The sequence below is a fragment of the Alosa sapidissima genome, chromosome 19, assembly GCF_018492685.1.
Source record: "Alosa sapidissima isolate fAloSap1 chromosome 19, fAloSap1.pri, whole genome shotgun sequence".
Classification (NCBI taxonomy): Eukaryota; Metazoa; Chordata; class Actinopteri; order Clupeiformes; family Clupeidae; genus Alosa; species Alosa sapidissima.
The window spans coordinates 9,286,331-9,309,750 of record NC_055975.1 but is presented as its reverse complement, the minus strand read 5'-3'; the positions used below and the strand labels follow the sequence as shown (position 1 = coordinate 9,309,750).

The following is a 23,420-nucleotide window of genomic DNA, read 5'->3' as shown; positions in this document are numbered from 1 at the left end:
TTTATTGCTGACATAGGACAGTTATTTTCACATTGACAGTATTCAAATGTAATCTTTAATTATTGTTAAATATCATGATGGGAGAGTATTATTAAAAATGTTACAAGTATGCAAATCCATATGTTTACGGGCATTTAGGTTTTACTGTGTTGTTTTGTTGTAAAGACATGCAAGGCATTCTGGGCCGTAATGAACAGTGGTCGGCAATACTCCATAGGCTACGTATAAATATGAATAGGTGTTTCTGTAAACCTAGGGACAATAAACAGCTATCTCTGTTACAAAAACAAGCTGGTAATCGCTCATTGAAGAGGGAACTATGATAAAAAGATTGTTTTCCTAAAAGCATGGAGTTGACGAAAGAATAAGCAGGAAATGTCATATTAATGTTAAATAGCCTAGGCCTACATCTGAACGCTAGGTGGCAACGTTGTGTTACATTTCACTAAATGCGGTGGAATTAGTGTGAGCTTCACAAGTAAGGAAGGTGCAAATATTATGTAATTTATCATGGGAAATTATTGGAAATATTATTTCTTGTTTATTCTAATTGCAAACCACACACATCCATTCGTAATCACACGTACACTTTTAATACCTTGAAAAGACTCTCATTTCGTTTATTTGATGTTGCCTAGCAACGCAGCCTTCAGAGCAAAGATTCTAGAACAGAGCTTCAGAGAGACACGTTTTGAGTTCGTGGCCAAGTAGGCTACCTAAAATATCGGTTTCCATGTGTATGTGCTGGATGGTGTGCTTCCTTTATGAAAGTAAGTGTTTTATAGAGTTACAGATATAATGAGTCATGTTGTAGGGGTCAACATAAATGTGCCCCTTCTGTTATTAGAATGCTAAGCGGAGAAGCATGCTAAGCAGAGATTTAGTATCATTAATCTCTTGTGTGGCTAGCTATAGGGAGGAGATGTATGTTGCTAATTGGGATTTATGTTGTTTAGCATAATGCCATGGTCATTTGATATGAGATGCTTGCACTCGTAACTTCGTCACTTGTAAATTTAGGACTGCTATTTAGCACTTTAGCCCTAAAAGTAGCACCTAAGTCTGTGACAGCTTAAAAGAAGTGGCGAGGACTCCTAACGCGATGTTTTGAAATGCGTCTACTATTGTGTACAGGAGCTTCCAATCGCGAGGGAACTTGCATTGTAGGCATAACTAAGGGATGCAATAACACCACCAACAACCAAAACTAGCCTACTCATTGTCAACACGTACATTAAATGTAACGTTTCATTGTGAATCAAATTAAAATGTTTTCTTTGCAAACGTAGGCATAGGCATATGGTGACAGATTAATTTAATAATGCTGCTGTGTGAATCACGGTAGGCGCGAATGAAGTGGCCACTTCTTAATGGGACACACTGTATGGAAGTGGGCTAAGTAAAATAGAGATGTTTCAAATAAGATAAGGTTAATCAGAATTCTACAATATGCCCGCTTGACAACGGCAGAGATAGAACTGGCCTTTGGCCATAGCAACCATCCATTTAGAACGATTGGCCTTCATAGCAACCAAATATCTGAGCTGTGTTCCAATGTGAGGCAAAGTATAGAAAGGTGATGAAATATACAGAGACAGGTCAAGAAATATAGTGCAATGTAGACAGTAGTATACAGTTGATTTACAGACGGTGGTTTAGAGTAATATGAAGTATTCCTTTATTCTGAGATACATCTGAGATAGGCTACATCAATAGGCTCTCAAAACAACCCCAGGCTCACAAAACAATCCCAAACAGACATAAGGTCTTTATAGAGCAAATCCATATAGATTATTTGTCAGTAAAACATAATTTGTGGGATGGAATATATAACATTCACACTCATAGCTCATATTTTTTAAATAAATCAGTGAAAAAGTATCCTGACAAACAAGCAGCTTTTTAATGCCTTGGTCATATTTCATAATTTCAATTCCTCTGTAGGTTACCTGATAGCCCAGTTTGAGAGGCGCAAGACGCGTGACATTATTTATTTTTGCAGCCAATCACTGCTGTCATTTTATTTTATTGATTTGATCTCAGTCATAGAAGCTAAATTCGAAGGCAGGCCAAAGGTAAAATCCAACGAACTGCATTCAACCCGCAAACCAATAGTTGAATAGCCCTCTCCTAGAGCTTTTGAGATATTGCCACTGCTCCAACACTGAAAGGCACTGTTACAATGCCTGGATCAAGCCAGGTTCAGCATAGCGTATGCCATTGTCTGCTCACGTTGGTGACCGGACCAGGGCAAGCACACTTTCGCAGTTCCCGCCGGAAATGCAGTCTAGTTGCTGTCTGTGGTTCTATATGGGCTGTGGCAAAAAACAATAGCTCACAGCAACATATGGGGGGGGGGGGGAAAGAACTAACTGGTTCATTTTTTGGAACTGTGAACTTTTAATTATGAACTATCAGCTGAACTAGTTCATTTTAAAAAAAAAAATTTTTTGGAACTGTGAATTTTTAATTATGAACTATCAGCTGAACTAGTTCATTTTAAAATTTGTGAACTGAACTTTGAACTAGATCATGTCCTAGAAAGTGAACTTTCCCAACACTGTTTTTTGGATTAGCCTACGGCTTTTTTAGACTGGAGGCTACAGTCTATTTCTTGTTAAATTTCACAAAATCCAAGCATAACAAAAGCAAACAAATGGCCTTTATCTGCCAATACTCCCATCATTGACCATCTACTGAGCCAACTAGCCTACACACGGAATGACATAAGACGTAAATTGAGGCACAAAACCAGGGGCGGAGTGGCAATCCGGACGGTCGGGAGTTTTCCCGGGCCACAGAGCTAGCGCGGCCCTGCGACGTACATGAGATATACATAGCCTACAAACTTTTCCACGGAAATCTCAAAGACTTACACTTCGTTAAACAAAGTCCAACCAATATTTATACTACTCGCTCACTGTCTATATGTCATTCATGGTTACCCTGCACACTCATCTCTCCCATGCTGATTTTTGTGAAGGCTAGCCTCAATTTTTTTATCTAGCCTAAATTCATTTTTGTCTTATTCAGGCGTTACAGAACTTTCATGGTCACAAATAAAAAAAAAAATACAATTTAATTTGTTTGTTTGTTCTTAAATTAACGCAGGCCTAGCCTAGAATGGAGCAAAGCCTCCTGGGAATGGGGAATGAGTTTCTGGTTTAGGCTATCCAATGAACCGATTGCAGGTCAAGTCTATTTACAAAAATATAGGGGGATAAATGAGCGGCCCCTTGTCTAATGGCATGACAAGCGATCAAGTTCGAGGGAAAACTGTTACTGTCTAGGAAAACTACAGGATTTTTGACAGTTGACAGAATTGCGTGGTTGCTTGCTTGCTGTTTTACACATGGATGGAAGGCAGAGAGAAAGGTTAGGAGCTAAAGCATTGACGTTATTGCTAGGCAGAAACTAGCAAAGCTAGTCTTATGTTGATATGTAGCCTATAGCCTAGCCTATGACTAATTAATGGGCCACTCAGGCTGATAAATGGTTTGTGGAACTCATTGGAACTGTCTATATGTAAGCCTTTATAGGCATACTTTAATCTACCTATTGAAAGTGCCTGGTTTTTCAATTATTTAATTACCTGTGTTATTAGGTTGACATTGTCTGCAGGCTAGGCCTTTTTTTTAAATTTATACAGGCAACTATTGGAGTGCTATCATACCCAGATCCTTGCATTATGCTTGAAATTTCCATTCACCCACAAAGCTGTTTTTATACTGCACTTAAATATCTAGTTCCTTACACATTTATTTAAAGTGCCTGGTTTGTGGTTGATGTGTATTGCATTAGCACTACAGTTCCTTTCTCCAAATGTAGCCTATAGGTAGCCTATTTTAAATTGACATATATTTTGTTGGAATGTAATTTTGTTGGATGGAAGTAAATAGTGATCAACTAGGCAAGGCCCTTGTTGTCATCACTTTCTTTTTAGAAGACTGATGTTCACTCCAACTAGGGAGATGCTGTTTTGCTAAACAGTCTGACAGCAGCGATAACTTGAGCAGTATAAAATAGAAACTTCTGAACTTTTTTGGACTGTTTACAACATTATACCCGATTCTGTTGATATTTTACTCAATTACGTACATTTTGTGATTTTGTGATTGTGGTTGTGTTTTTAAGCTTAATAAGCAGTCACATGTTCACCTGAAAAGTAAATGATCATGGTTTGAATACTTTCTCCATTAATCAGATTGTTTCTCTGGTACAGTGGCCAAGATAGTTACTCCAGCAAAAAAAAAAGACTTTTTCTATTCCATTATAAACCTCTGCAGTCTTGTTCAAATTTGTGTTATATGAAATGAAGGAAGCTGCACATTGTGCAGTAAGCATTATCCAGATTGATGCAGTACCACATTCTACCAGCTAAGGGCAGCATCACCACATGAACTATTTGGATTGTGTGTAATACCAGGGTCAGGCTTGAGAAGTTGTGTCTGAAAGGTGTGGAAGTTAGCATATGTTTGGCTTCATATCTAAACATGGCAGCAGCCCACTGAATATATATTTAGCTGGATTGCCCAGCTAGCATTGGTCATTGAATTGAATGGGTTTAGTATTTCCCCAATTTCACAAGTTCTCTACACATTAATTAAACATTGTTGTTAACCTGCAAGTTGCTCTTTAAATATCATAGGTCAGAGATGGTGGAGAAGTTCCTAGCCAATGATTCTGCTGTCTTTGTGTAGCATGTGTACAGTAACCCCAGCAACCCCTGAACACCTGCAGAACACCAGTGTAACAGATACTTCCTGAAAAGCACACACTGTGGTTAATGAGAAGTGTGTCTTTGTACCCTCAGATGGTGGAATGTGATATTGGAGTGCCAAACATGTACGTTAACATTCTATAGTTCAAGTATCCATACTAAAGAAAAGAACTCTGAGACCAGCAATCTGGTGGCCAGCAGGCTAAATGATTGCTCAAGCAGATGGAGCCATAATATTACTAGACTTGTCCATCTTTACCTTCTCTCCATTTGTAAAGGTAACCAAAAAAACTCTACAAACACTTTAACAAAAATTCCACCTCTGACATAAGATTTTTGGAAGAATTAGAAGCCATCCCTTACATTGTGGCTTCATTCCTGGCACAGCCTTGCTGTTTTTGCTTGACTGTGATGAGACAGAATTGTGTAATGAGAGTCATTTTTGACATAAAGCCAAAATGGTGATTTCTTCACGTTCTTGTTCTTGCAATGTTTTATTTTCTAATATTTTCAACAAAAAGGGGTTATAAGATCTTTTCTGGAAGATCAAAAATGTAAGTGAGCAATCTTTCAGTGTAACAGAGGTTCCTTATATGGGGGCATTCTGTTCCCTGAATCACTTTGGTAGAGAAAAAGCAGTTGAGCAAACTAAACAGCGCCCTCGTTATGTGCAGGCATAAGTCACAATTTCATGGTGTATCACTTCAGCTTCATCTTCACATCACTTCATGGTTACTGTGTCCAGCTGAGAATCGACATGGATCAACTTCTCATCATTTTATTCAGTCTGATGATCTGGATTACAGGTGTGTAGGCCTGCCACTAGCATTTATCACTTGTTATAAAATAATAACATCACGTTTGACTAACATTGGATGTAACTATTTCATGACATTGCGTATGACTAACATACCTAATATAAATCTTCAGATTGTTTTTTTTTTACTTTTTAAGCATTTCACTGCAACATAAATTAATGTCAATATAAGTTTAATTTATTATTTCACTTAAAATTTTTATATTGTTCCATTGTTCCATTTCCTTCTGACTTTTCAGGGTCTACAGCGGACAACAGCGTTCATCAAACACCAGACGAGTGGATTTTGAGCCAGGGAAAAAATGCCACCATAAAGTGTTTCTACAGCAACACAAACTTTGATCGAATCCTATGGTACAAACAGACTTTAGACAAAACCATCACACTTTTGAGCTACCTCTCTGGCAGTTCGGATTTCCCAGAGAGTGCATTTAAAAACAAAACAATTTTGAAAGGAGATGCTTATAAGCAACATGGATCTTTAGAGGTGGTGCATCTTACTACAGATGATGTGGCAGTATATTTTTGTGCTGCCAGTCAGCACAGTGATGCCAATATATTTTGCGTTGAACAAAAACATGAGCCTTATCACCTAAATTATTTTTCCATTCACATAATTCAAAACCCAACACACCTGCATCACACACCACAAACCACTGTTTGTTTTTTATCTGTAAGATAACTTGTTTTGCACTACCATGCAAGTCACAAGTTTCCCAACAAGGACGCTGTAGTCACAATAGATTAGTTTACTCTCTGCTGTTCAATAGATACCTTTTGTTCAGATCAGTTCAGATAAAAAAAAAAATAATGATTTTAAAAACTCAAATGCTGAAAGTCTGATTCCTCCCTTTGTCCTTTTCCTGTTTGCACGATTTGAGAGGCCATGACACAGAGAATGGATGAGTAACTGATTGTGTCACTTCCTCCTCGTCATGCATTCTGCCTTGGCATCTTTCTTGGGCTTCCCATACGTTCTCTCCTGCAGAGAGTCATCATGACCACTGTTCTCATCATCATTGCTGCTTCTTTGCTAAGTAAGACATCTTCATATGGTTTTAACTTTTAATTAAATATATTTGTGTTTGTTTTTTCATTTACTTCCTTGATTGTTTTTTTTTTTGGAACATTAAGATTTCAGGTTGTATATTTTCTCCCCTCAACAGGATCTGCTCAAACAGAGAGTGTCCTCCAAATTCCTGTTCATGTCATTCAGACCTTGAATGCAACCATAACGATTAATTGTTCTCATACTATGAAAGGATATGATCGCATTCTCTGGTACAAACATACCCCAGAAATACCATTCAACTTCCTTGGATATATAAATATGAAAACACCCTTCCCTGAGGATAAAGAAAAAGTTAACATCAATGGTGATGGTGAAAATAACGCAACCCTGACCATTGTCAATCTGGTTTCATCTGACAGCGCGGTGTATTACTGTGCAGCTAGTCTACACTGTGTTGTGGATGCTCTCAACGGCTGTCTAAAAACTTCAACATCTCACAGCCCCAAGTCTTACACATTCTCGTTGCACCTGCAATAAACCACTACAAAGAATAAGACTTTTTTCAAACCATTCTCAAAGTACAAAAAAGGGAAAGTCTCAGAATAAGGTTTTGATGCATGAGGTAGGAGGCTGTACATATTGATTGATTCCCAAATAATGTACGATCCGTTTAAAACAGCCAAGATATTTTGTTGTCACATTAAAGGCCTTGAATTGGACAGTCAATGTGTAAATGGCAAAATATACTATGGTTGAGCAGTGTAGTACAGGTTCTCTTTTTTTCTTCAAATGTACAGAGGTGTTTAATTCCTAGTGCTATAAGTAGGGGATTTCCCACAACGACCAATTAACAAGCAAGTCTATTCACCATCTAAAACAAAATAACCTATAAAGCAAACTTTGACGGGCAAAAAAAATCATCAACAGAACAGAGTTAGACCCACAACATGCACCTTCAAAAGGCTTAACTGTGGTGCCTGCCGTCCCAGACCCAACCTCCTCCACTCATGCTGGAATCTCTACCAAGAAATAAGGCATTTTGATCACAACGTAGCACAGGGAAGCAATAGGAGTTGACCATCGGACCTCTGAGTGCAAACTCTTGGGCCCATCTGAGACAAAAAGTCTTCAGTTCAACATTCTCTGTCAGGACTGAAGTCCTGTTTGGTCTTTTCACACCCCAGAGGTCTGAGCTGTGGTTGTCTGCATTGAAACATAACAATGTAAAACAACAGTATATTGTAATTGGTAAAACTGATATATAAATATGAAACCAATAGATGTGCCATTACACCAAGGAGAGTAGTTCTCTCTCACAAATCTTATAAATTCACTTCTGATCATAGTGCATGCCCAAATCAATTGGTGATTTACAACCCCCCCCCCCCCCCCCCCCTCCACACACACACACACCTTCCGTGGGAGTGTCCTCCACTGTCATGCACATGGTGTGTAGTGTGGTTTCTATTTATGAGTCTTCTCAGCCTGCTAGCTCATTCACTGCAGATATTATGAGATTCAAACACACTTTGAGCACAAGAAACACAGGGAGTCAGTATGATGGATGCTACCAGCATCACTGTGCTTTCAGTGGTCTTCTACCTCATGCCTGGCAAGTGCCTGCATTCTTCTGATCTGAATCTGCAGATACTGATACATTAATTTATTTTCTTATTAGTGAGAATGACAAAAGTTAGAATTCATTGTATTAGGAATTTAACTGACATTGTGAATGTTGTTCCCTTGCTACGCAGGTCCATCTTCTGCAGCACTGAGTGGGGAAGTAACCCAGTTTCCTTTGGATCGGATCTATAATAAGGGAGAAACTGCACTAATCAACTGTTCCCATACCATAACAAATTATAACTGTGTGCTGTGGTATATACAACAACGGACAAAGTTCATTTATGTGGGAAATGTATATGGATCTCAAAATCTGGAGACCGGATTCGAAAGATTTAAGTTAGAAGGAAAAGCTAGTAAAGGTGAAATGAATTCCATGACCATCAACACCCTGGAATTGAATGACACTGCAGTGTATTTCTGTGCAGCTTCTTATGCACAGTGATGCAGGTGATCTGTGCTCCCTTACAAAAACCTGTCTGCTCCTCCCCATAACCACACCCACTCTAAGACAACACTTGCCCTTTTATAGAGTAATGAGCAACCAGTGTAACGCCACATCAAAGTTATACCATAAAACTCATTAACCCTCCACATGGAAGATATTATTTAAACATGAATAACTCAGTGGGACATTTGTACTGTCTGCACCATTATTGCATCCTACCATTAAAGCTTTTTACAGTAATAGACATGCAATCATGTCTGTGCTTCTATCATGTCCATGAGGGGGTTCAATTGGACTACACCAGTTGAGATGCAGTAACTGTGAGCACACCTTGATGTGATTTATCAACAGCCATTATACACGAGTCAGAATACTGTACACACTGCCATATTGCATTACTTTATGGGACATTATGGGATGCTCTCCTTGCACTCATTACGTGTTGTGATGTGTATCTGTGGTGGAAGTCACCAAATCTTTCATATATGGGGGGAGACTATTGCTCATCTTTTTATTGCCATTAGATGAATATGAACTGGTGTCACTTATCAGTAGAGGTGTGTTGTCGTGACAACCTCATCAGAGAGGAAGCATGAGGCTCATCATCACTCCCTGTCCCTGCTTTGCCTCACAGGTGTTTCTACTCCACATGATATCTCAATGCATGTTGCTGTTACCATACACTCTTAATGTAAAACTAAGTGCATGTATGCTGTTCATTGTTTAGTTCAAGTCTTCAAGTCTAAAACTAGTATGCTTCACATAATTAATGTCTGTTGCTCTTGTTTGTCATTTCACAAAACCATCACAAAACCATGATACCATCTTGTGGTACTAACAAACACAGAATGCTGGATTAAAACTCCTGGGTCATCTTGTCGGGACCACTCCATTTCCAGAGCCTGATTTCACCGGCACGATCACACTGGAAGGGGATGCCAATATCAATCAAATTAATTACGTGACCATCAAAAACTTGTCATCATCACATGATACTGCAGTGTGTTTCTGTGCTGCTAGGTTGCACTGTGCAGCAGAGGGCCTCTCTCCTCTCACAAAAAACATCTGAATGTTTTTGACTGATGAGGAAGCAATAGTATACCAGCAGTGCACTTTCTTCTTTTATACCTACTCTTAAATAAGCATATCATATGTCTGTAAACGTTCAAAAGATAAATAATATAGGTCATGAGGGGTCATGAACAAATTGAAAAGATGGCATATGATAGTGAGATAGGGTAGGAGTGCAGTGTTTGTATAATTAGAACTGTTCAACAGTTTTACAAGGTCTGTATTGTTCCCTTGAAGTAGAAGAGTCGGTTGACATAGAAGCTAAACCTTCCAATTTTATAGCTTTTTATGTAAGTGAGAGTGAGTTTAAGGATTTCCTCACAGCTGAATCAATTTTGGCATGATGCTGGAATTAACTAGGGCACTTGTTATGGTAAAATTTATGATTTAAGGGTCTTTCTGTACAAAACAAGCATAATGTCTCTTAGTTTACTTTATATTCTTACCCATATGTTGAAATGACCTCTGATCTGTCAAAAAGATTATTACACAATGTTGTCAAAAGGGGGTGCCATTTGACCATTTAGGATGCAATATTCAGATGAGCAAAATTGCCAGGTGTTTGCTTGGATCTGGTGTTGCTTCAGTTCACCACAACATGGCTGCAGGTTACCTTACCAACATCATGATCCTATTGCTGCTTTTCTTTGGTAATTATAATTTGAAGAAATGTATAAATGTCACAAATGTATGCACATTTTTCTTAAATGTGAGCTTGATATTCATTTAATTAAGTTCGCCTCTATGTCTTATCTACATGTTTTTTCATCAACAGACTCGACTCACGGAAACTCGAAAGTCACACAACTTCCACCTGCTGCAATCCAAGTCCAGGAGAGCTCAATAACACTGACATGCTCACACAACGATACTAGCCTCAGCACCATTCTGTGGTACAAACATTCTCAGAACACCGGACTGAAGCTTTTAGGATACCTTACAATAACCACTCAAAACCTGGAGCCGGAATTCAAGGACGGCAATAAAAAAATTGAAATGGAGGGGAATGCAATGGCTGACAATAATGCTACTTTAATCATAAACAAACTCGTACCAAGTGACAGTGCGCTCTACTTCTGTGCTGCTAGTGTGCACAGTGCTGCATCCTCTCTCTGGTCTGAACAAAAACCCCTCTGATAACTCACTGCCCACGAGCTCTGCTCCTACCTTACTGTAAAACTGATAAACGTCACTGAATAAACATCTTTGACAGCCGTATTTCTTTATTATTTTGTTAGACTTCTTCTGCTCCCATCCTAATATCTATGTGCTACAAGAGACAATGTTTTGAGACCTACACTGTACACTATCGGTAAAAAAAATGTTGAAACACCTGATCTTTTATGGGTTTTCTTTCCTTTTTGACTGTTTCATTGCAGAGGAAAACGTGAGGACTGAATTAACACACAAGAGGTTATGTGGTAACAAAAAAGAGTAAACAAAGAAACATGTTTTCTACTTGAGTAAACAACAAGAGCCAGCAGGTGCTCAACATGTATGGCAGTAACTTCAGCAGTGTCTAAAAGGGTTGAGATAATTCCAGGTCAACATGAGGTCAACACAGCAAAACTCACCTTTGTGTCCACTTTTTCTCTTTATATTTACTACAATAACTCTACATAACCCTACACACATGTTTTCAGTGTTGTTCTACAATGTGAAAGTAATTAGAAAAAGAAGGAACCATAAAAGAGTAGGTGTTTCAAAACGTTTGACAAATAGTGTATATGACATCACAGCACTTAAGTCTCACTAGAGGATATTTCCTGTTCTCATGTCCTCTCTCACAAGCAGGAGAGGCTCATGTCTCATCTTTTACTGCACATGCAGTTCATGACGGAGCTGGTGCTTTGACTTCACCTCACGCCATTAGCAACATGAGTGTGGGTTATGTCACTGCCATCACACTGCTCTGGTTAATGGGTAAATATAAAATAATTGTTTATTCTTTTAGAATCTCATCATGATGACTTATATTCTTTTTAAAATTAATATTAATTGTGTTTTTTACACTTCACAGGTTGTGTTTTGAGTTCAGTGGTCAACCAAACTCCTAGAAATTTTTTAACGAAGCAAAAGGGTTCAGTGAAGATCTCCTGTCAACATAACTACTCAAGCTACAATGTTATTTTGTGGTACAGGCAAACCCAGAACAGAGAAATGACTTTACTGGCCTATCTCGTTGGATCATCACCAAACTATGAGAAAGAATTTGAGAACAAAACTAAGTTGCATGGGGACGCCAGTGCCAGTAAAAAGAACTCCATTGAAATGAGCAGTCTTTCAGGACAAGACACCGCTCTGTATTATTGTGCAGCTAGTTTACACATCAGAATAATGTCCCTATCAGCACAGCAAAAACCCCTCACATGGGCCACTGTTCGGTTTTATACACACACCTGTTTGCAACGGCTGGCTTTTGGCATTGTGCCCCCAAAAAAGAAACCCATGTGAAATATCTGTTGTACAATTACTGTCTGACTATAAGTAAAATAATTCAGACAGTGTAGGAGACTATAGATTTTCTATTTTGATCCTTGTGTTGTGTTTTAATGGCTAAAATATGTTCCCTTAGATAAACATTTTACTTTATATTGTATGTATTCCTAATTTTGATGGACATCTACATTCTTAAAGCAGTACCAAAGCACTTTTTCCACTGTCGCACGCACACTATTTGTTTATCCAGCACCGGCTTTGCAAATAACAATGTCCACAGACAAGGTAGAATATGTTGCATGATTTTATGAAAGTATGATGTATTGCAACATCAGAACCAAGTCAAATTTGTAGTTTCTTATGTCTCATTCCATCGAACTACAGATCCGCTACCCGAATTGGCAAACTTACATAGTTTGTTTATAGCCAATAGAGGGTCGTGAAGCGAATGCAGAAGTGCCGTTCACCCTGTTACGAGTTGATGAAGCACTGAGATGATTTTGGAAACATTATTTTAAGATACAAAAAACTCTGGTGTTGCTTTAAAGGGCTTCCACACCGTACCCTCACTATATGACAAATCCCACATACTCATCTAATAATATACCAAACTTATAATCATAAATGCAATAACTACTCAGTGCACAAAAATGCTCAGATGGCATATCAGCAGGGGGCGCACATTCACAGCATGGTCCTGTAAAGCTAGATGTACCATGTAGAACATATCTGAGAACAGGGGGATCTTTTGACTGAGAACATGGCAGCATTTCACTCTGTCACCATTGTTATGGTAATATCCCATAATATTGACTATGGAGAGACTGTTGATGTTAAATCTAGTCAGGGTCACATAATGATGTTTTCATCTAAATCCTCTCTTTCAACAGGTTCTGCTTTTGGAGACGAAGTCAAGCAATTCCTTACAGTTGTGTTTAAAAACAGAAACGAGTCGGAGACCCTGCCATGCTTGCACACTTATTCATCATATTACTATATTCTGTGGTACAAACAATCTCAAGATGGAGAAATGAAGTTCTTAGGAAACATAGGAACGTCCGCCAACGTAGAATCTGAATTCCTGACCTCAAAGAAAATAACAATGAAAGGGAATGGAGCAGCAAAGAGTTATGCCAATTTAACCATAAACAGACTGGAAGAAAGTGACAGTGCTGTGTATTACTGTGCTGCTAGTGAGCACAGTGCTACAACCCAGCCCTCTCTCTCTCATCTCTCTCTGTTCACTCACTACCCAGCATCTTTGGTCACACCTTCTGTTCATCTCAAATTTGATACAGATAGGAGTGCATGTCCCTACATGGCACACAGTAGTCCCTCCTTGCACTCATTACGTGCTGTGATGTGTATCTGTGGTGGAAGTCACCAAATCTTTTATATATGGGGGGAGACTATTGCTCATCCTTTTATTGCCATTAGATGAACTGGTGTCACTTATCAGTAGAGGTGTGTTGTTGTGACAACCTCATCAGGGAGGAAGCATGAGAGTCATCACTCCCTGTCCCTGCTTTGGCTCACAGGTGTTTCTACTCCACATGATATCTCAATGCATGTTGCTGTTACCATACTCTTAATGTAAAATTAAGTTAAGTGCATGTACAGTATGCTGTTCATTGTTTAGTTCAAGTCTTCAAGTCTAAAACTAGTATGCTTCACATAACTAATCTCTGTTGCTCATGTTTGTCATTTCCTAAAGCTTTCACGTTGGGTAAGAGTGTAAATCAATCTCCGCCAGACTGGATCACAAAGCAGGGAGAATTTGCAAAGCTCGACTGCTTGCATAATTTACAAAACCATGATACTGTCTTGTGGTAGTGGTACCAACCAGCACAGAATGCTGGATTAAAACTCCTGGGTTTTCTTGTTGGGACCACTCCATTTCCAGAGCCTGATTTCACCGGCAAGATCACACTGGAAGCGGATGCCAATATCAATCAAATTAATTATGTGACCATCAAAAACTTGTCATCATCACATGATACTGCAGTGTATTTCTGTGCGGTTAGGTGGCACTGTGCAGCAGAGGGCCTCTCTCCTCTCACAAAAAAACGGTAACACTTTACTTGATGGGTGAGTTCATAACACATTCATAGCAGCTGTCATAAACTGCACATAAAGCATTCATGACTGTTTCATGAGACATGACTCAACATTCATACCAAACCTTTTATGAATGTGGAAGACAGAACGATAACAACTTGTCAAAATAAAAGTCCAACAATTGCAAAGCAGCATTGCCGTTTTTCTCTCCAGCCTTTGTAAATATTTCATGAATATCTTATGAAGTCTACATCGAATGTCACTTTACTATACAAGTTGTTAAGTATTCATAATCACTGAATTTAACACTGGGAGGTAAACTAGCCTACATTCAGCTGACCCGTATTTGTGTAACCTGGAACGGTTGGACATTCCCAGTAGCAAAAGTTGAGAAATCATCTGCAAAGGTATCATAAAACAAATACATTTTTATGAAACAAAAATTATTTGCTTGACCATGTTCTGTCTTTTTGGCACTGGAGTAACCCATTGACTCAGATGTGACGTGATCAGGTAAGAGGTTTGGAACAAAAACGGCAATGCTGCTTTGCAATTGTTGGACTTTTATTTTGACAAATTTTTGTTGTTCTGTCTTCCACATTCATGAAAGGTTTGGTATGAATGTTGAGTCATGTCTCATGAAACAGTCATGAATGCTTTATGTGCAGTTTATGACAGCTGCTATGAATGTGTTATGAACTCACCCGTCAAGTAAAGTGTTACCCAAAAAACATCTGAATGTTTTTGTGTGATGAGGAAACAAGAGTATACCAGCAGTGCACTTTCTTCTTATACCTGCTCTTAAATAATGACATCATATGTCTGTATATGTTCAAAATATAAATAGCATGTGGTAGGTCATGATGGGTCATGAACAAATTGAAAAGATGACACATATGATAGTGAGATAGGGTAGGAGTGCAGTGTTTGTATAATTAGAACTGTTCAACAGTTTTACAAGGTCTGTATTGTTAACATTCCCTTGAAATAGAAAGGTCGGTTGACATAGAAGCTAAATCTTCCAATTTTATAGCTTTTTATGTAAGTGAGAGTGAGTTTAAGGATTTCCTCACGGCTGAATAGATTTTGGCATGATGCTGGAATTAACTAGGGCACTTGTTATGGTAAATTGTATGATTTAGGGGTCTTTCTGCACACAACAAGCATAATGTGTCTTAGTTTACTTTATATTCTTACCTGTAGAAATGGCCTCTGATCTGTCAAAAAGATTATTACAAAATGTTGTCAAAAGGGGGTGCCATTTGACCATTTAGGATGCAATATTCAGATGAGCAAAATTGCCAGGTGGTTGCTTGGATCTGGTGTTGCTTCAGTTCACCACAACATGGCTGCAGGTTACCTTACCAACATCATGATCCTATTGCTGCTTTTCTTTGGTAATAACAATTTGAATAAATGTATAAATGTCACAAATGTATGCACATTTTTCTTAAATGTGAGCTTGATATTCATTTAATTAAGTTCGCCTCTATGTCTTATCTACATGTTTTTTCATCAACAGACTCGACTCACGGAAACTCGAAAGTCACACAACTTCCACCTGCTGCAATCCAAGTCCAGAAGAGCTCAATAACACTGACATGCTCACACAACGATACTAACCTTAACACCATTCTGTGGTATAAACAATCTCAGAATACCGGGATGAAACTTTTAGGATACCTTGTAGGAACCTCTGATACCTTGGAGTCGGAATTCAATGACGGCAATACTACAAGATTCAAAATGGAGGGGAATGCAATGGCTAACAAAAATGCTTCTTTAATCATAAACAAACTCGTACCAAGTGACAGTGCGCTCTACTTCTGTGCTGCTAGTGAGCACAGTGCTGCATCCTCTCTCTGGTCTGAACAAAACCCCCCCCTGATAACTCACTGCCCTCCAGCTCTGCTCCTACCTTATTGTAAAACTGATAAACGTCACTGAATAAACATCTTTGACAGCCGTATTTCTTTCTTATTTTGTTAGTCTTCTTCTGCTCCCATCCTAATGTGATGAACATCCATGTGCTACAAGAGGAAATGTTTTGAGACCTACACTATCGGTAAAAAACATGCTGAAACACCTGATCTTTTATGGGTCTTCTTTCCATTTTGACTGTTTCATCTCAGGTCCTCTCTCACGAGCATGTATGTGTCTGTTTATGCACATGTGTGCATATGGAATGGGTTAACATGACCCCTGGAGGCAAACATACGCAAAAAAATAGGTCATCCTAGGCCCTAGTGTTCAAGATATTCACAGAAAACTCTGTTGGTGGACAGTCACTAAATGTACACATAAATTAATTTATTGTATGGCCCTCCATAAACGAAAGTCCACGAAACTTTGCATGCATTCAGAGGGTGTCATAATAATCCTACACTTTCAATTTTGTGCAGTTTTGACCATGTCAGCCAGAGATATTGTGATTACAACACCTCATTTTTTGCTTATTAATTTGGAGCTATACACGAAATGAGTGGTTATGAAATGGGTTGCCATGGCCATTTTCCTTGACGGAAAATTAACCATGCTGTGCGGCAGTCATAATAAATGCAATAACTACTCAGTGCACAAAAATGCTCAGATGGCATATCAGCAGGGGGCGCACATTAACAGCATGGTCCTGTATGTACCATGTAGAACATATATGAGAACAGACATGGTCCTGTAAAGCTAGATGTACCATGCAGAACATATCTGAGAACAGGGGGATCTTTTGACTGAGAACATGGCAGCATTTCACTCCGTCACCATCGCCACCCTGTTGTTCCATTTGTATGGTAATATCCCATAATATTGACCATGGAGAGACTTTTGATGTTAAATGTAGTCAGGGTCACATAATGATGTCTTCATCTAAATTCTCTCTTTCAACAGGTTCTGCTCTTGGAGACGAAGTTAAGCAGTTCCTTCCAGTTGTGTTTAAAAACAGAAACGAGTCTGAGACACTGCCATGCTTGCACACGTATTCATCTTATACTGTTATTCTGTGGTACAAACAATCTCAGGATGGTGGATTAAAGTTCTTGGGATACTTTCAAGGACAGATTTCCAATATAGAACCTGAATTCGAGAACACAGACAAAATAATCATGAAAGGGAATGGAGCAGCAAAGAGTTATGCCAATTTAACCATAAACAGACTGGAAGAAAGTGACAGTGCTGTGTGTTACTGTGCTGCTAGTGAGCACAGTGCTACAACCCAGTCCTGGTTTGAACAAAAACCCTCTCTCTCATCTCTCTCTGTTCACTCATTACTTTCCACTGTTCTGGAGTTAATGCACTCTTCATATCTCATGTCAGACTCCAGGTCCTGTTCATAGTAATGCAACAGTATATCATATGCCATACAAGTACAGACTTCATCATAACACAATGCCTTCACTAAGGGGTAAAAGGAGATTTGTACTGGATGTGTTATTGCTGTTATTACAGTACTTTCCCATGACTGTACTGTATATTAAATCATGAATAAAACTAGATGTACCGCATAGCGGTACAAAATATGACCGCCGCTCAGTCCTGTACATCCGTTCCGCGAAAATAAATCACACTTCAATTTGTCTCCATATTTTACTCCATCCCCCACTCTTGAAACTTTTGTGTATGCTTGTTTGGCATGCCTGAGTGTGTGTGTGCGGCTGCACAGAAAGTAGCCTACTGGTGCTGAAAAGGTGAATAGATTGTAGAATAGCCAAAGAAGATGTAGCATTGTTATAAAATCTTTAAAATCTCTAAACAATCACAAGTAGGGCAGTTCATCACAGTTCATCCATTGCAACTGGATTGATGAAAGGTCACTTACACCTGTAGGCTACATTGTATTTGGGAAAAGCAAAAGGTATCAGCATAATGTTATTTATTTATTTATTTATTTATTTTTTGTGTATTTATAAACAAAAACATCTCTGTCAGTTCCATGCCGTTTTCAACAGCTATCAAAAACAAAGGTCATTTTTGGATGGATGGATTTTTTGTGAATGTTTCTTCTTCTACATAAGATTTTAGTCATCTTTAGTTCATGTAATACTTTATTGTCAATGCACAAATTAAGTAACAGTAGTCTGAAACGTTATTGTTAATGCACAAATTAAGTAACAGTAGCCTAGTCTGAAACGAAATGCTGTTTTACATCTAACCAGTGGTGCAAATAACTGACATGTCCAAATGGGCCTTGATGAAATGCGTCGCTAGACTGTTCATACACATTTTAACGGGCCAAAGTTGAAGAGCTTTTGTCCGTTATTGTTCGTGCAAATATAGGCTGATTCATGTTCCCTTGCATTGTGTAACTGAGGTCCATGGCTAGTCTGGCTTTCATCAGACCAAGCTCAATCTTTTAAGAAATCAAAAAATAAATAGCGGGCAGATCAGGCTGGGTTCACCCAGCCTAGTCCATAGGCACCCGATATTGTTTAATTTTCCGATTGAGATATACACGCTCTGGCTATTCTAAATGCAAAAATGCATCAGGGAGTTATGACAAAACGGTAACTAACAAACTAGATCCTAATAGAAAGCTGTTAGCTTCCCTAAGCTACAGGTAGGATTATAAGGTAGGCCTATTTACAACATAAATTGTCAATAGGCTATGCTGGCGACACAAATAAAATCTCCTTTGGAAACCAATGGCTTACGCCTTACAGTATCAAGCGGACTTAAACTGCCATATCGTGGCGAAAAATTGTAATAACATTCAAGCAGCTCCATGAGTCAAGGAAAGCGCGAATGAAGTAGCCACTTCTAGATGGGACCCACTACACAGTAGCTTAAGGTGTGTTGCTAAAGCAGCCATAATGAAATGAAGGTGTCATTGTTTGGATACTTCACACACACGTGCTTTTTAATTTCACAAGACTACAACTACCAAGCTGTAATCAAAGCACATCGATTCCCCTCTCACACCATGCACGCACTTAAAACAAAATAAACAGGCGTCTCAGTCTCACGCATGTATAGGCAAAACTGTATCAGACCGGTGTAACGTTGGTAAATCTTCCATTGCACAGAATGATTTTGTAGCACGTGCAATAAATGACAGTCGAAAGATACAAACAGTGCTGCTATCAATTTGCTTGGTATAACCGCATTTATAGTTTTCTACAAATGCAATCAATCAAATGCCTCCATCACTCAACTAACGCTAACAGTAACATTACCTAGGTCCTTATTGATATTACAAGATTAACGTACCTGCAGTAAAAACCAAGCATGTCCGATAAACATCCTCAGATTTATTTCGGCTTCAAGAAGAAATGGGAATTACACTTCATGTGAACATCGTCCTATCCTTATTAGATGTCCTATCCTTATTAGATGTCCGCTGCGGTAAATTACAGTCCTTGTAGGAAGCGTCCATTGTTTTTTCCAACCCACTTTTAACTTCCAACACAATTACGTCTCACTGCAACGATGCGCCATCTAGTGGACAAACGACTACTTATCGCCAATACTGAAAATGCAGCCATGATGATGATGAATATTTATTTTGGCTTTCTTTTAATCCTACTGAATTTGTAATTATGTATCGGCCGTTCTAATACCGATAGTATGTGGGTGCCTGTGTGTGTGCATGTGTATATGTGTGCACCGCCATTTACAGGCCAATGAGTGTACAGTCACTAAATGTACACATAACCTAATTTTTTTAGACCCCCCCATGGATGAAATTCTACGAAACTTGGCATACCCCCAGAGAATGCCAGGTCAATCATACACATAAAATTTGGTGCAGTTCTGAACATCTTAACTGAAGATAGGGGCGATTAAAGCAGAATAATATTGCATTTTCATGTTTTACCGGGGGGTGGGGGTGCAAATCACAAATGAGTGATTATGAGCCAGGTTGATGTGGGCCCTTGAGACCAACATACCATAAAAGATTCTTCATCCTCAGTGCCACGGTTCAGGTAGTTATTTAGGAAAAACAGTTTTTTTTTTTTTGCGGTTCGGGGGGCCCAGGCCGGGGGGGGGGGGGGGGGGCTGGTGGTGGTCCCCGGGGACGAAATGAAATTTTTCCGTAAAAGTCTAGTGGGGCTACATACCCACCAAATGTCATGTACCCCGGTGGTTCGGTGTCCCGGGTATCAATGACCAAAAATTCAGGGAGTAGATGACGGGAAAAATTCTTGAATTATGTGCATGTGTGCGTGTACAAATTTATGTTTATGTGTGTGGGTGTGTGTGTGTGTGTGTATGTGTGTGCTTGTGTGTTTGCCTGCGTATGTGTGTTTGTGCATGTGCATGCATGCGTACATATGTCTACTGTGTGAGTATGTGTCATACGTATGATTACTGTAAATGTATGTGTGTGCGTGTGTATCTGTTTATGCACATGTGTGCACATGGAATGGGTTAACATGACCCCTGGAGGCAAACATACGGAAAAAATTGGTCATCCTAGGCCCTACAGTTCTCAAGATATTCACAGAGAACTGTGTCTGCCCTACCCTCCTTTCGGGGGGTCCAGTCCAGCGGGGGGGCTACAGATCAAAACGAAGAATGACGGTTCCATGCTATCCATGTGGGGGTACATGCCCACCAAGTTTTGTGTACCCCGGTCTTTCAGTGTCCCGGGAATCCTTGTTGGTGTACGTCACTAAATGTACACATAAATTATTTTATTGTAAGGCCCCCCATGAACGAAAGTACACAAAACTTGGCATGCATTCGGAGGGTGTCATAATGATCCTACACTTTTAATTTCGTGCAGTTTTGACCTTGTCAGCCAGAGATATTGTGATGAAAACACCTAATTTTTTGCTTTTTAATTTTTAACTAGGTGGCGCTATACATGAAATAAGTGGTAATGGGATGGGTTGACATGCCCCCTTAAGACCAACATACATAAAAAAGGTGGACCTCCTAGGCCCTACGGTTATCGAGATATTCACAGAAAACTGTCTCCGGCCACCTACAGGCCAGTTGGTGTATAGTAACATAAATTAATTTATTGTGTGGCCCCCCATGAACGGAATTCCACAAAATTTGGCGTGCATACAGAGGGTGTCATAATGATCCTACAATTCCAATTTCGTGCAGTTTTGACTATGTTAGGTCACAGATACCTTCAATTACAACACCTCATTTTTACTTTTTTGTGTTTAACTAGGTGGCGCTATACATAAAATGAGTGGTTATGGAATGGGTTGACATGGCCCCTTGAGATCAACATACAAAAAAAAATGGTCCTCCTAAACCCTACGGTTTTTGAGATATTCACAGAAAACTGTGTCTGCCCTACCCTCCTTTCGGGGGGTCCAGTCCAGCGGGGGGGCTACAGATCAAAACGATGGTTCCATGCTATCCATGTGGGGTTACATGCCCACCAAGTTTCGTGTACCCCGGTCTTTCAGTGTCCCGGGAATCATTGACGGAAATTTGGGCATGCGAAAAAGAAAAAAGAAAAAAGAAAAATTCTGACTAAACCTATATGACCGCCGCTTCGCTGCGCGGCGGTCATAATAATTGACATAATATCATTATATATGTTAATTGGGTTGACTAAAAGGGTGATGTGTACATGGCTCGCTTTATCTTCCTCCCATCAAATGTGTGAAATGACGTTGTAAAATGTTGAAACATTGACGTGTCTCTCCCACTTGCTTCCTGACATTCTTCACTGTCCTGTATCAATAAAGCAAAAGGTCCTAATTAATGTATCAAAAAAAAGAAGACGGGGAGTGGTTTAACTCTACTGCTGACTCAGCAGAAGCACTTCCTCCATTTGTACTGGGTGTCTTTGGTGTCAGTAACATCCATGTCTGCAGCTCTCATGTATCAACATGATACGAGGCCTCCTCATCCATCTGACTCTAATCCCACTATGGGTTAAAGGTATAAGACTTTATTCTCAAGAAATGCATTTTGTTATTGTTTTTCTCCATGACAAAGTTGTTTTGTATCATTTATGAACTTGTGATCCATTCCATTCAACAGGACAAAGTTATGACGTTCAACAGAGTCCTCCTGAGTTTTTAAAACCCCAAGGAAGCAATTTGTCATTTAACTGCCAACATCAAATTAAAGACTTCTTGGTGATTTTGTGGTACAAGCAAACTACTAAAGTTGCTGGTCTTGATCTCATTGGATATGTGTACTCCTCTCAGACTCCAAATATGGAAAATTCATATGAAAACCTCCAGGTGTCTGGGGATGGGAGTAAAAACAGCAGTCTTTATTTTCTGAAACCGATCCAACTTGAAGACAGCGCTGTGTATTTCTGCGCTGCAAGCAAAGCACAGTGCTACAGGTCTCATCTCCGCCTTACAATAACACCAGCAGTGTTTGACACCTGCATTAAACCACTGTAACACTCCCTAAATGAAACTAGAACATTATTATTGCACAAATGATGAAATGAGTGATATACACATACAGACAGACACATGTCATGTTTTAGGTCTAATGACTGAAAATAGGCTATGTCCCCTCAGATTAAAATATTTTATTTTATATTGTATGTATTCCTATTTTTCATGAAATCCCACATTATTATTCACTATAACAAATCCCAAATATTTATCTAAGTAACCTGGTAACCTACCACAATTTAAAAAAAAACTGGTTTCTTACCACACTTATCACACATAAATCCCCATATTTACAGTAACTGAAGTAATCATTTAAAGTATTTTACTGATATGAAGTAAAGTACTGTAGAAATTGTTGAAATGTCTAACATTGAATGGCGCCATCTATTCATAGACCGTAATCCACCCATTGACTTGCATTGATTAGCCTATAGAAAGTAGTGTCAACATGACTTTGAGGAGGGATATCGGTTACACTTTACTTGACAGTATAGACATAAGACTGACATGACACTGTCATGAACGTGTCATAAACAAGTCATAAATGTATGTAATTTGCCCCAACTGCGCTGCAACAATTGTAGCAAAAGTGTCTTGTGCTTGACTCTTGGAATTTTTGATGCACAGGATAGGATATGTGAACCCGTAGCCCCTATTTTGTGTTTACAAGGGGAAAAAAATGTACGACTTCAAATTTGCTGTCATACATTTGTGCCTTTAGTGCATATGGGCAACATCCGGCCCGTGGGCTTTCCCTGACCGGCCCGCGTAAGGTCCGTGAAAGAACAATAGTCAAGAGCCTAGCATAGAGATAATGCTCGCAAATCAATATCGTTGCTTTTATTTTGAAAGCGACTGCTATTTGTATAGTGGATGCATACGATGTAAATAAACACCCTCACTGATGTGCTGGT

The 23,420-nt window shown here is 39.1% G+C and overlaps 1 protein-coding gene across 1 annotated transcript; it reads left to right on the top strand.

The window, feature by feature from the left end:
• Positions 1-10,289: 10,289 nt before the first annotated feature.
• On the top strand, positions 10,290-15,782 carry LOC121693601. The gene is made up of 4 exons (XM_042073145.1): positions 10,290-10,341; positions 10,467-10,670; positions 13,021-13,394; positions 15,711-15,782. The coding sequence occupies exons 1-4, from the start codon at positions 10,290-10,292 to the stop codon at positions 15,780-15,782; spliced, it is 702 nt and encodes a 233-aa protein (XP_041929079.1).
• Positions 15,783-23,420: the final 7,638 nt, after the last annotated feature.